Genomic DNA, 13,813 nt, shown 5'->3' with positions numbered 1-13,813 from the left:
TAAACAAAACAATACATATGTCTATTTCTATTTCACTTTCAACCATCCAAAAATTTAGTCTTGTAACATCAAATTCTATACAAACCAAATATAATCCAACCCAAAATAATAATTCCATACAAACAGATAATCATACAAAAATGATGTCCTCCGTATACAAAAAAGAAATATCCACTAGTAATCTATACCACCAGAAAATAAGTTCATCTCTGTTGGATCAACAACTATTGCAGTAATTGGTAGTGAAAAAGCTCGAGTTTGTAAAAGTCTTCTAGTAACAAAGTCTCATACCTACAATATGAAAATAAGTCATTTTGAGAAACAAAAACACTCATGCTAGGAAGATATTATTATAAAACATTTAACATAATTAAGTAACCTTGCATGTGCCATCGAGGGAGCTTGATAAAAAAATTGAACTTGAGCTTGATAAAACATTTAACAAAAATATTCATGCTAGGAAGATATTATAAATAGCTTTTTCTTTGTCAATACTTAGACTGGACTTTTTCATTTAACTAGTTGGATCCCCACGCGCTTTGCGTATGGGGGTCACGCCATTATTGGCTAGGAATAAAGCTATGGTGATTGTGCTATCGTTAGACAAAGACACGATACATTGTCATTAAATTCTATAAACTTTATTTTATGAATTGAAATGGCAAGCAAAATTGTCAAATATTGAATTAGAAAACATGATTTAAGAATTGTGGATCATTCATAGGCAAAAATAAAGCGAATACGTTGGCCATCTTAATTATATATGCTAATATGCTAGTTATCTGCACTGGAGTCAAATTTTTGAGCATTTGAACTCCATTATAGCGGAAATTGTTTCTCAATGTTCTGAATTTTGATGTACATTATTTGTCCCTAATTGAGGGCACAAAGTGATAGTTTAGGGGTCTCCACACAAAACAGAGGCATCATAGGTTATTGTTAAGTCAAAAGCAGAGCTACAATTATTAAATCATATAATTCACCATCTTAGTCTCACTCGGTTTAGTATAAAGCCATGGGGAGAAAAAGGAATACTACTTTCTGATGCAGTTTGATCTGAACCAACTGCCAGTGAACATGCACAATTTCATGAGCACGGATATGCAAGACAAAGCAGCAGCAGTGAAACAAAGATTGCTCCTTAAACCCAGCCCAAGTCAATCTTTAAAATTAAAATGGAAAAAAAAAAATAGAGCCTTAAAATTGCTCATTCAGGCCTCGTTTGGGAACAGACTAATTTAGTAGCTTTTTGGTTATTTGGCTAAAATATGAGCTCAAAAAAACTAGTATGTTTGGGACAATTTTTTAACTTTTTATGAAAAAATGTGCAAAAAACAGAGAGAAAATAGAATCTTTGATTTTTTGGTATGGGTTGTTGGCTTTTTGGCTAATTTAGTAATTTTTTTGCTTTTTGACTAAAAATAAGGGTTCCCAAACGAGGCCAGTCAAAGAAGAATAAATTGAGCTAATGAGGATATGAGACTAAAAAGACCTCTAATAGAAGGCAATCCTTGGCTAGCTTATAATTGCTATCAGCATGATTCTTAGCCACCACTCTTGTTTGCCCAAAATATGTACCACTTTGCCCAATCATCAGTGTCGTTATAAGGAGCTCCATATAGTTTTATGGTCCCAACCATATATACAAACCAAACTCATAAGACCACAGAAAAGAAAACCATCGAACTCCAGAAAGTGTCTGTCAAATCTGTCCCAAGCTAATCCAAACTCATAACCACAATATAGTCTGCCAAATCTGTCCTAAGCTCATCCAAACTCTCATGAATCCTCAACTCCCCTCTATCCTCAACTCCCCTCTATCTTTACTAACCTTGAAAGAGTTTAGCTTATTTCTAATGACTTACGATAAAGATGGAAAAAAAATATATTTTGTAGGATGAAGTGAGGCAAAGTTACGAAAGAAAGATCAAACAATTGCAAAAAAATTAGAAAGAGCATACCTGATCCAGAATCAACACACCATAGGATTTTGAAATTGATTTGGTAAAATAAGAAATCAATGGATACTTTAGATCACGAAGCCTCCCAGATTTTCTATCTGCTTGGACCCATGCAAAATGGGAAAACTACAGAAAGAATAACATAAAATCATCATGATTCACAATGCAAATTAAGATTTCCTAAAATGACAGCAACCAACAGGAAAATGGAACAACTACACAGTTGGTGGAACAACAGATAATCTCAACTTACTGAACCAAAAATGCCCTACTCGTCTCACTTCAGAAAGGACCATTGTGTAATTAATTATTGAAGAAACTCTAGACTCTGGTTTTCTACTCTCTCCTCTAAAAAGGTAAAGGATGAAGGACCCTTCAAAACAAAACCAGACACTCTTCCTGACCCCTCCCCTAGCAACCATAACCAAGGCCCATCAAATTAACCCATCCTCCTCATATCCGAACAAAGCTATTGAGAAAAAGAAGACAGGAAAATTAAGGGTGGAGCAAGCCAAACCAAAGAGCAGCTGTGGTGATTGATGGCTAATTGATGAAAATGAACATGATTGGGGCAATGATCTGTATGGCAACAAATATTAGGACTTCGAGATGATGTTAAAGATCACAATGAGTGGAGTGTAGCTTTGTTAATAATTGGGAATCAAATCATTACATATGCAAACGTGAATGGAGTGTATGATAAGTGGGCAACTATTGATAGATAAAGGAATAAAAACATGTAACTTTTGTTGTCTCTACATATACATCATTGGATTTTTACTTGGATTGAGTCTGAGATTGAGCCTTTAATTCGGCAAACTCCTATTTGAGAATGATTAGTGGAAAAACTCTCCTTTTTTTTTCTTTTTATTTATTTATTTATTTAAGGTTTAAGGTTTAATTACATTTATCAATTAAACACAATATTAAACGGTCTCACATCGATTAGTGAATCTCCCGTACATATCTTGTGCTTTAGTTACCATATTTATTGGTTATATATGGTTATATATACTAACATAAATTTTACTACAACATCAATTTCTACTGGCATAAAAGTAAAAAATAAGATGAAAATGTATAATAAGCATGTTGTCCTGTATCTACGATAAGTTACAGAAGATGGCAAATGTAAAACAATCTATCTATACTAAAGTGAGGAATCTTGAGTTGTGTTCAAGTAACTTAGTGACTCCTCCTCTGCCTTCTCTTCTTTGCAGACTAGGGATTTTAATCAATTCTAGTTATGAAAAACGTATTTATTTTCTTATATAATTTTCAGATTATATATATATATATATATATATATATAAAACCCATGGCATATATAAGTCCATCCTTGACATTATATTAGTGTCGGTCCAACAATATGCCAAGTCCAATCTTAAGTTGAACTACAAGTGTGCACACCCATACCCATATGGGTGTGCTTGAGTTTGGCAATTACAGATCTGTAGATATGGTTCAATTCAGTAATTACAGGAGGGCATTTTTGAAAAACAAAAGCTGTGACATCCACACCAAATCCAGCCTTTGCTTTATATATTAGTATAAAAAACAAATAATTAGGTTTTTAATCTGGCATAATTACAAAAACACATTAAAGGTCAAACATGTGAAAAAAGAGGACCATGTAATGTTTGGAGGGTCTTTCCTAGTTGAATAAACCTTACCAATTGAGCCACAACAAATGCACACATCAGGAGAATCCCAGGCCTCTCCATAAATGACCAACTTTGACTGCGGGTAACAAATATAAGAGCTTGGCTGATAATGCTGACTTGAAGATACATAGCTGATGAAATTTCTTCAGTACTGGATAGAGACTCCACACCAAAATGGTTCTGCAGCCAAATTAGTAATTTAATAAGCCTGATTTCAGGAACATAAAACAAATTCAAGATTTGTATTTTTATATTTTTCCTCGGAACTTCTTAACAAACAAAATAAAGAAACAATTCTGTGATTATGGTACCTCAAAGAAAGAAGTGCTTCCTACAACCCAGTAAAACAAGACAGTAATTAAAGCAAGATAAGTGCCAATGACAACACCGGTTGCAAATATTTCATAAAGCTTCCGACTGTCGGGTTTCGGAGATGGCTTCACCCTGTCTTTTGAAATTGTCATGATGGTCCCTGTTTACAAAGACAAAGAAACATATTTTAGTACACATTTTACACCAAGTTCTTTTTTATTTTTTATTTTTTCCCAGATGGCTAAGCATCACAGTTTGTATATTGTAAAACAGAATTTTCAATTGCAATGGGAAGTGATTTTTTTAACTAACAAATAAGAATAATTTTTTTGTTTTTGGCTGAGCAGGGATATTTTGCCCCCTACACCCCAAAATTAAAATTGATATTATCACTTCACAGGCAAGTTAGATTTTAAAAAACTACAGTTTGGTTTTTTGTACTTTGAAATATTTATATTTACAAAAAAAAAAAAACTTAATACATAACCAGTGTAAATTTATTTCGCACAGAGCCAGGTAAAAGCAAAGTTAAACTAAGACAAAGCATTTATTTTTCTTAAAAAGATCCCATTTATCTTAATCCTAAATGTCGGGGAAAAAATTAGTGGCTCAAACTTCCATTCAAAATATTAAAGCCAAGCCAAGCCACATTGCTTAATTTCGAAATTTCATTTGTTATTTTTCTTCTTTCTTCATTGTTCATATAAAAAAGGCTTCCACACTTGAAACATTACCATTGTTAAAATAAATTGATGTATATTATTGATTGATTTGTATTGAAGGTTGTATTTTGTACAATAGTTCAGGAGCTCCTTATAAAGGAGAAGTTTACAAACAATGCACCCAAAAGCAACCGAAAGCAAAGACATCATGATCAGCTAGGACACACTTTACAGCATAGAATACACTAACAATATAATGCACTAACAGCCCCCCTCAAACTCAAGGAGGATAGGCACAAACCAACTTGAGTTTGAAGAGAGTAACAAAATAGAAAAATAAACTGATAAATAAAATAAAACAGGATAGGAGACACGTTATGGTCGTGTCAGACCGTTGTAGGAGACACGGTATGGTCGTGTCGGACCGTTGTAGCAGACAGTTTACGGGGTCATGTCGGACCGTTGTAGCAGACACTGTGTGGTCGTGTCAGACCGTTGTAGAAGACAGTTTATGGGGTCATGTCGGACCGGTGTAGCAGGACAATTTACGGGGTCATGTCGGACCGTTGTAGAAGACAGTTTACGGGGTCATGTCGGACCGATGTAGCAGCTGACCGGAATCAATGTCGGGACAGTTTACGGGGTCATGTCGGACCGTTGTAGAAGCTGACCGGAATCAATGTCGGGACAGTTTATGGGGTCATGTCGGACCGTTGTAGAAGACACTGTGTGGTCGTGTCAGACCGATGTAGAAGACAGTTTATGGGGTCATGTCGGACCGTTGTAGAAGACACTGTGTGGTCGTGTCAGACCGATGTAGAAGACAGTTTATGGGGTCATGTCGGACCGATGTAGAAGACAGTTTATGGGGTCATGTCGGACCGTTGTAGCAGAGGTTGTGGTGGTGCACCAAGGGGGCGACTTAGGGAGTGCGCCATGAGCGACTTATACAGGTTGTGGTGGTGCACCAAGGGGGCGACTTAGGGAGTGCGCCATGAGCGACTTATACATGATACTGTGTATAACCCCCCCTCAAACTCAAATAGGTGTGAAGATAGAAACCTATTTGAGGTTGAAAAGTGATTGATAAAGCTGACCGGTGTAGAAGACACTGTATGAGTGTGTATATAGGCTGCCCAAAAAATATACATGGATGTAGATATCGAGCCCTCAAAAGTCGTGCCCTCAAAAGGCGTGCATCAAAAGGCGTGCATCAAAAGGCGTGCCCGATGCATCAAAAGACGTGCCAGATATGATGGCGACGCACGTGAGTGCCTTGGCTGGCGTGCCCGTTTGTCTGGCGTCAGAAGCGCGCGATGCGCGTGGCTGCCTCGGCTATTTAACCAAGACAGAGCCTGAGTCCGAGGCAGAAGCAAAAAACCTGCGAAATCCTCTGTAAAACTCTTCGTTGTGCTGAGAGAGAGAGGCTGTAACACTGTTGTGCTGAGAGAGAGAGTCTGTAACACTCTGTTGCGAGAGAAAATGGCTTCGTCGTCCCGTGGTCTGCTGACTCTCTTTCCCGACCTCAACGAGTCAACAAGAGAGATAACGGGTGCGGTGTCCCGTGAACCGCAACCAAACACCACTGGGTTTGCTCCGTTGAACTTTCCGATGCAGTCGGTGGAGCAAAAAATGGCAGTGCAAACGGATGTGGAGGCGAATCAGTATACTTTGAAGGCATGTGTGGAGTCCATGACGGCGGTCACAAACTTGTCGCACCGGCTGCAGAGTAGGACAAATGAGGTGCAGCAATTAAACTCCCAGCTGGCTCTGCTCCAACGCATGTATAAGGATGCGCGAGCAGAGATAAGCGTGCTAAGGGCAGAAAACAAGGAGCTGAAGCGGAAGGCCACCGTAATGTTCCGATTTGGAGGGCCGCCATATGCTGCAGTGGAGGAGCAGGGAGTAGTGATCGTGCCCAGTGGAGTGGGAAATACGGAGGCAACACCGTCAAGGGCCGTCCAGGACGGAGGCAAGAAGAAAAGACCGACGGCAGAGTAGAGAAGAAAAGTCCCACCTGTGAATGTGGTTGTTTGTTTGTATTTTTTTTTTTTTTTTGTTTTTTTTTGTTTTGTGTGTGTGTGTGTAAAATTGTGAACGGGGTTGATCCCGAAGATGAATAAAATATGAGTGGTGTGCAAATTTGTAAATTGTTTGGTTTTTTTTTTTTGTTTTTTTTGTTTTTTTTTTTGTTTGTTTAAGAAGGGGAACACGCCCATGTGATAATAATAAAAAATAATAAGAATGACAATGAGAATTGGCTCATTGTCCAGCAAAGTGATGGGAGAAAGGAGGAGAGAGAGTGTGTGTGAGAAATATCTTATAATAAAATAAAAAATAAAATATATATATATATATATATATATATGGGGCAGTGGAGAAGATGGGTGTTAAAAAAAAAATTGGTGGGTATTTGAAAGATGGTGTTTTGATGGGAGAGATGATTATGTTTTTTTTTTTTTTTTTTTTTTTTTTTTTTTTTTAAAGACACCACCATCGTAGTGGAGCATCTCTGCTATGTTACCCATCATCACTTTCACACAACAAAGGAGGAGAGAGAAAGAGCCCCTGAGAGAGAGAGAGCACGAAACATGTGCTACAGCAGGCGCACAATATACATTCATACATCCCATCAAGCTTTTCCCTATCTTTCGTGCTCTGCGGAACCTCCTTCCCAGGCACCGGAGGCGGGTTCGTCCGCTTCAACCATGGCTCAATACTCTTATACTGGTTATAGTCATATCCACAACCAAATCCTTGATCACGAACATATGGGGCAAAGGCGTGATCGTCGACGACGACCCAGATTCGATCTTGGTGAGGCAAGCCAAGCCATTACAGCCGTCGATGTTCATCGCGCAGGACCCACAGATTCCCTTGCGGCAAGATCGCCGGAAGGTGAGGGTAGGGTCGAATTCGTTCTTGATCTTTTGAGGGGGCGAGGACCATTGGACCACAGTCCTTGAGGTCGATCTGGTAGGCCTGGAGCTCCGGCTTCTTCGGGTTGTCGGGGCTCCACCGGTAGATTTGGAAGGTCTTGAGGTTGGAGTTTCATGGGTTGAACTCATACTATGATGGGCAGCTTCCGTGACGAAGAATATCGATTCTTTGATGCCCATGAAGGCATGGCATCGGCATCTGATTGCCTTAAGTCCTCCGATTCTAGTTTCGGTGTTTCAAATGGTGTCGGAGAATCAGGTAGTTGAATGCAGTGATCTGCGTAAAGAAGAGATTGACAGAATTACGAAGGATAGTGGAGCAGTACTGAGGACATCAAGCTTTGAAGATGAGTTTACTTCAATCAGGTAGTTGAATGCAGTGATCTGCGTAAAGAAGAGATTGACAGAATTACGAAGGATAGTGGAGCAGTACTGAGGACATCAAGCTTTGAAGATGAGTTTACTTCAAGCCGGTCTTCCATGTCAAGTTGGGCCAATGATGTTTTTGATGTGCCGGAAGAATGTGGCTCAAATGTATGCAGAATTGGGAATTTGTGACAGCGGAGTGAAGGTAGGTCCGGCGGGCGGCCAAGGCGAGGCTGCCGCCCGCCGGTGAAGCAGAATGACTAGGTTGTTAACCTAGCTCTGATACCATGTTAAAATAAATTGATGTATATTATTGATTGATTTGTATTGAAGGTTGTATTTTGTACAATGGTTCAGGAGCTCCTTATAAAGGAGAAGTTTACAAACAATGCACCCAAAAGCAACCGAAAGCAAAGACATCATGATCAGCTAGGACACACTTTACAGCATAGAATACACTAACAATATAATGCACTAACAACCATCATTCAATATTGCTATTATCAGAACCATGAAAGGCGGAAAGTCATATTCCCGTATCAATGCTAGGAGCAAAAAACCAAGCTGCAAGAAGATTAAAATTCAGAAATTTTGTGAGGTTTAAGAGACAAAAGAAAATTTCTAACTTGATTGGTATATTTCAGACTTGAAACAAAAATTACAGTACATAGGATACTCCCAACTTACCACAATCCAAATTGTTATGGAGACAGCATATATCTGCATAATCACAAGTAACCCATGTAAGTATTGAAACATTAATCAGAGCAAGAATTACAATAAGGACATGTATATATGGAAGAGTGCATTGGTGGTCCTATATGTTCTTTGATGTGCCATGCATGCTTATTGATGTTGGCCATCAAAGACTCAGTGCACCCACAATGATAAAACATTTTCTTTCCCAAAATATTATGAAAAAATATAACTCTCATGCACATAAACTTCAGACTTCTAAGCCACGAAAAACTTCAGACTTCAGACTTCTCAGAAATTTTCATATGTATAGTCTGAAAAATCAAATTAGCCATCCTAGCCACCACTTAAAACATAATACGTTTTCTTATGGGCATATCATCAAACACATAGTGTACAAAGTTTTTCTATACTAACAAACACCAAGACATGAACATTGGCAAACCTAAAAAAGTGAAAACTATAAGGTGTAAAACTGCCTCCCTCCACCACATACACACAAATTGATATGGACAAAGATATTGATGAGTAGGAATAGATGACTCAACTAACTAGAAAAAAAAAAAAATCAAATTTATTTTTCTAAAAGTGATGGCGCTTCATTTCATTGGGCAATATTATAATTTCATAGAAATTATAATTTCGAAAATCAAACCCATTTTCGACATGAAGAATATCATAATTTCATAGAAATCAAACACTTCAACCAAACCCAATATCGAAATCAACACAAAATTAAACTAAAAAAATCATATAAACCCTAGATGAAGTGTGAGAAATGGGAAAATAGGGGAAGGGAGAAAGAGAGAGAGAGAAACAGAGAGAGAGGGAATGGCTCGACACAGAGAGAGAGACCCAGGTCGACAACGAGGGAGAGGACCGAACGCGACAGTGACAAACCTGTGATTTGCGGCAGTGTTGGTGGTGATTTCGGCGATGGCGGTGGCGACGTGCGACGGTGGGGATGGACGGTGGCCAACGACAGTGGTAGTGACAGTCGGTGGTGAGAGGGAGAGGCAGAGGGAGAACCGCCGAAGAAAGAGAGATGAGGCGCTGGTTTGTGGTTTGGAAACCAAAATATATATATTACACCATTGGCGACAAAAAATTTTTAGTCGCTGAAAATATTTCATAAATCCCTCCAAACTATTTAAAATATCTCCCTCCAATAATTTTAGTTCTTTGGCGACTAAAATTATTTTTCGTCGCTGAACATAAACTTTTGGCTACTAAAATTTTGGTCGCCAAAGATAAAAAATAATTTTTTATTTTCCAATCGGAGGCTAAAGCGTTTTAGTAGCTAAATCTCTACCTACGGCGACTAAAATTATTTTTCATCGCTGAAAATAAACTTTAAATAATTTTTTATTTTCCAATCGGCGACTAAAGCAGTTTAGTAGCCAAATCTCTACCTACGGTGACTAAATTTTTTTTTTTTGTCGCCAATTCTGGCATTTTTGGCGACTAAATTTTTTTTTAGTCGCCAATAAACAATACACCCCAACTAAAAAAAATTAGTAGCTAAATATTTTACTTTTGCCGACTAAAACATTTCTACAACTTTTTGTGACTAAATTTTTTTTAGTCGCAAATTTTGGTCGCCAAAGGTGCATGTTGTTGTAGTGATTGTTACTTTCAAATGTTTGTCAATTAAAGCGTGGTTAAAGAAGTAGTTGCTATTTTTCCATACATTGTACAATAACTTTCACGTGACCTTAACCACTTTGTATTCAAATTTTTGTGTTACCAAAAAAAGTTAATTTATGAAATAATCGAATAGCCACGTCATCATTTACTTTATTTGTGTTTTATAGGAAAATAATCTAATTTCACATACGGAGAAATTTGTAATTGAAAACTTACATTTTCCCTGTTGTGAAACCTCATTTTTAAATAACAAATGAGGACATTCTTCATTTTGTACCAATCTGACAATTTCCTAAACTGTGAATAATGTGCCACCTACATGTTATCATTAGTCTTTCACCTGGTTAGCAAACATAGCAGGGCTTCGTTTACCTCTACTGCAACTTCTAATACATCGCCACATCGGGTGTGTGTCTGTGGCTATGGCCACTGTATTGTTAAGATATCCAGGTCGACAAAAAATCAAAGCGTCCCTACTTTGCATGCCCCCGCCCTGTGGTCAGTGCCAAATTCATTAACAGTCATAACTACATTTCATTACGAACCAATTGACTAATAGCTTCGTCATCTGCACTCATCAGCCTTATGTCAGTTGGATTGGTTGGTGCGAAGAACCTAGGCGATAGAGCACGGACGATGCGTCATCCAAAAATGACATTGTCATTCAATTGCAGGATGATGTCATACAAATTCAACAGTCATTGTGTCTCCTTAAAATCATTGTCTATGTGCTATGCATTGTCGTTGTCATTTTGTTGTTGGGTATGTAAGGAATCTTGTAGGAGGTCGTACAGATGTTGCATGTTATGTAAATAAGTTTGCCTTGCGTTACATGATTTTGGGTTACGCATAGACATTAATGACTACTCTTATATACTGTTTTAATTCCGATGTTTATATTCGTTCTGCATGAATATTATGTGTTTGTATTGCTATGTTACAGAATGTGCAATGGTTACTTACTATCCAATGTAGCATCCAATTATTGTGTTTACTGTGCAATGTCCATACACTGTTCATGTGAACCAATTAAAATTATTGTGCTGTGGTCTTACATGTATGTGTATAACAAGCAAACTTGGCGGTGATGATTATTTTCACCCGTAAATTAGTTGCCTTTGTTGTGTGGTTACTCCAAATGGCTTCGATACAAACTTCTCCTCGTACCCAATCCAAAAACAAAGGCATTGCTCCAGATAAGTCAACCAGTGTCGAAGAGACATACAAGCAGTTAAATCACAAGGCCTCGTTGGACAGTGAGTCAATCCGAATTTTTCTATAGTTGATTGCCGATGAGATTACAAAAGGAAATCGGCCATTCCTAATCCTAAGCCAAGCTAGATACAAGTCGTTAGCATGGGAATTTGAGAAAAAAACAAGACGAAAACATGGCTTGAAACAGTTGAAGAATAAATAGATAGCCCTGAAAAAAGAATTGAATGCTTGGAGAAAGTTGATGGATTCCAGCAAAGGAGTATCAGGGATTGGCTTTGATAGCGAAACTGGTATGTTTTAGGCGTCAAATGAGTAGTGGGATAAGATGAAATCGGTAAGCACAATGTCATTTTGTTATGTTTGTTTCGTTTCATATTTGCCTTTTAGCAATATGTATTTCACGATTTTGGTGTTACTAAAAACTTGCCATATTGTATGTAACGTTTTATTTTTTTGCACTGTCCATTTTTGCAGACAAAGAAGGCGTGTGCCAAGTTCAAGAAAAAAACATTGGAACATCGAGAGTTGATGGAGATGGTATTTACATAGGCATCAGCTACTAGTAAGCACCATTGGTGTAACGCCCCAAAAATAAACCCAACATGTATAATACATCAAGTCACATTCATTATAAGGTAATAACCATGGCTCAAGGGATGCTGGAAAGATGTATTCACCATGTTTCTTTACATAGTTCCAAATGTTATACAAAAATAATCTCACATGCGATTATACATTCATTGACAAACTAGTAGATGAATCTATAGCATGTAAAATCATTTAATTAAAACGAATAAGGCCCTCAAGGGCTTACAAGTTCCAAGACAATAGCCCGGTTACATAAAATGGTCTCTTAGATTCATACAGATTGGCCCTTGGCTTTGCAAAAAGTTAACACAAATAAAAGAGCAATCTACTCTTCACCAAAAATATATCCACGCCCTCAGTTTGGCGAGATCACCACATCTTTACCTGCACCAAATCTCATAGGGGTGAGCATAAATCCCAGTAGAGAATTCTTACAAAGTATATACAGTTATGCAAACTCAATAAAAATGTAAATGTCAATGCCATGCCATGCTCCTTTAAAGAAATTTCATTCATGCTCCTCTTGAGGATTTCCATTTTTCAATAAAAGCTTGTAATCTCAACACATTTCAAAACTTCCAATTTTAATCAATAAGGGCGGTAAATACGACTCTGGTAATCCCTAGGTTGGTGTCTACAAGTAGGCTCAACAAACACTACCAATACCCCACTTTACCATTTGCTAACCAGAAGGGAAGTGGTACCTCCTCCGCGCGTGTTTTCGGTCTTTCACCCCGGACACTCAGGCCAACTTATCAATCTCATCTACACTGCCTAACCGGACTTACCAACGTATTTACCCCTTTAACATTTCCATAGATTTCATTTCAATATAACCTTTCTCAATGCGAATGTTTTCTAACTCATGTCAAGATGTACAATAATGATAATAAATCAATTGAAAACATGATGCAATAATTACTATTTCGTAGCATTTTTCTATTCTCAAGATATCTCTACAACAATATCAATTAATCTCATTTCTCATTTCTTCTCTTCAAAGCTATTTCACAAGGTACTCATGAGCCATCAATTTATAGTAACACAAACTCTCACTATGCACAAATCACTACAAGTTAGCCTCTGCAAGGCAATATGTGATGTTTTCAACATAATCTCCAAGATTTCACTACTTTCACATTCCATGGTACATAATCGTTCACCACTTTCCAACCACATGTTCAAGCATTTAACAATATGTTACAATAACATTTTATGTCTCATACATCAAATAGATTTCCATTTTTTACCAAACATGCTATGAGATTTACTCTCATTCATCCTCTTGACACAAAATGATATAGAGTTTCATAGGTATTTCCTTATTTTCCAAAATTCCCAATTTCTAGGGTTTTTCATCAAGACAAAACACTTCTCATTTCTTTGGTAAAACCCAATTAAAATCACATTTTCTTAGGTTTATAAATGAACAACCATTAAGGAGTAACAAATATTGAGTTTTGGAAACCCACATTTAAAACTCTGTACCCTTTGGATCAAAATGTAAAATTAACACAAAACTTCAAGAAAACCTTTAAATCATCAACAATGTAGCAAAACATGTATATATAACTCAAGAATGTCCCTACCTCAAGATCTTGATGATGGAGAAAATGAAACCCTAGCTTTAATGGATTATTCTTCAACACTCACTATACTAAAAGGAGTCCTAGCTTGATCTTCAAGATTAGAGGAAGATGGTGATGGTCTTGACCCAAAGATTTGCTAAATCAAGGAGTTTTAGTGTTTGAGGAGATTTTCTA

General features: G+C 37.4%; 1 protein-coding gene across 3 annotated transcripts; it reads right to left on the bottom strand.

The window, feature by feature from the left end:
- LOC114316908 (ATPase 10, plasma membrane-type-like) lies at window positions 1-9,731 on the bottom strand. Of its 3 annotated transcripts, XM_082922558.1 has the most exons (8): window positions 9,501-9,731; window positions 8,592-8,624; window positions 8,387-8,468; window positions 3,937-4,097; window positions 3,635-3,805; window positions 1,962-2,087; window positions 984-1,065; window positions 1-291 (listed from the first exon to the last, which is right to left on the bottom strand). In XM_082922558.1, the coding sequence occupies exons 3-7, from the start codon at window positions 8,415-8,417 to the stop codon at window positions 1,003-1,005; spliced, it is 552 nt and encodes a 183-aa protein (XP_082778684.1). In that variant the 5' UTR covers window positions 8,418-8,468; window positions 8,592-8,624; window positions 9,501-9,731; the 3' UTR covers window positions 1-291; window positions 984-1,002. The 3 variants fall into 3 exon arrangements, with proteins under 3 accessions (XP_082778684.1, XP_082778686.1, XP_082778685.1); XM_082922560.1 differs by lacking the exon at window positions 984-1,065; XM_082922559.1 differs by lacking the exons at window positions 1-291; window positions 984-1,065 and adding an exon at window positions 1,127-1,162.
- Between the last annotated feature and the right edge of the window lie 4,082 nt (window positions 9,732-13,813).

Source organism: Camellia sinensis, chromosome 4 (genome assembly GCF_055761805.1).
Source record: "Camellia sinensis isolate YWXY chromosome 4, ASM5576180v1, whole genome shotgun sequence".
Taxonomy (NCBI): Eukaryota; Viridiplantae; Streptophyta; class Magnoliopsida; order Ericales; family Theaceae; genus Camellia; species Camellia sinensis.
This window is presented reverse-complemented; position numbering and strand designations above follow the sequence as displayed.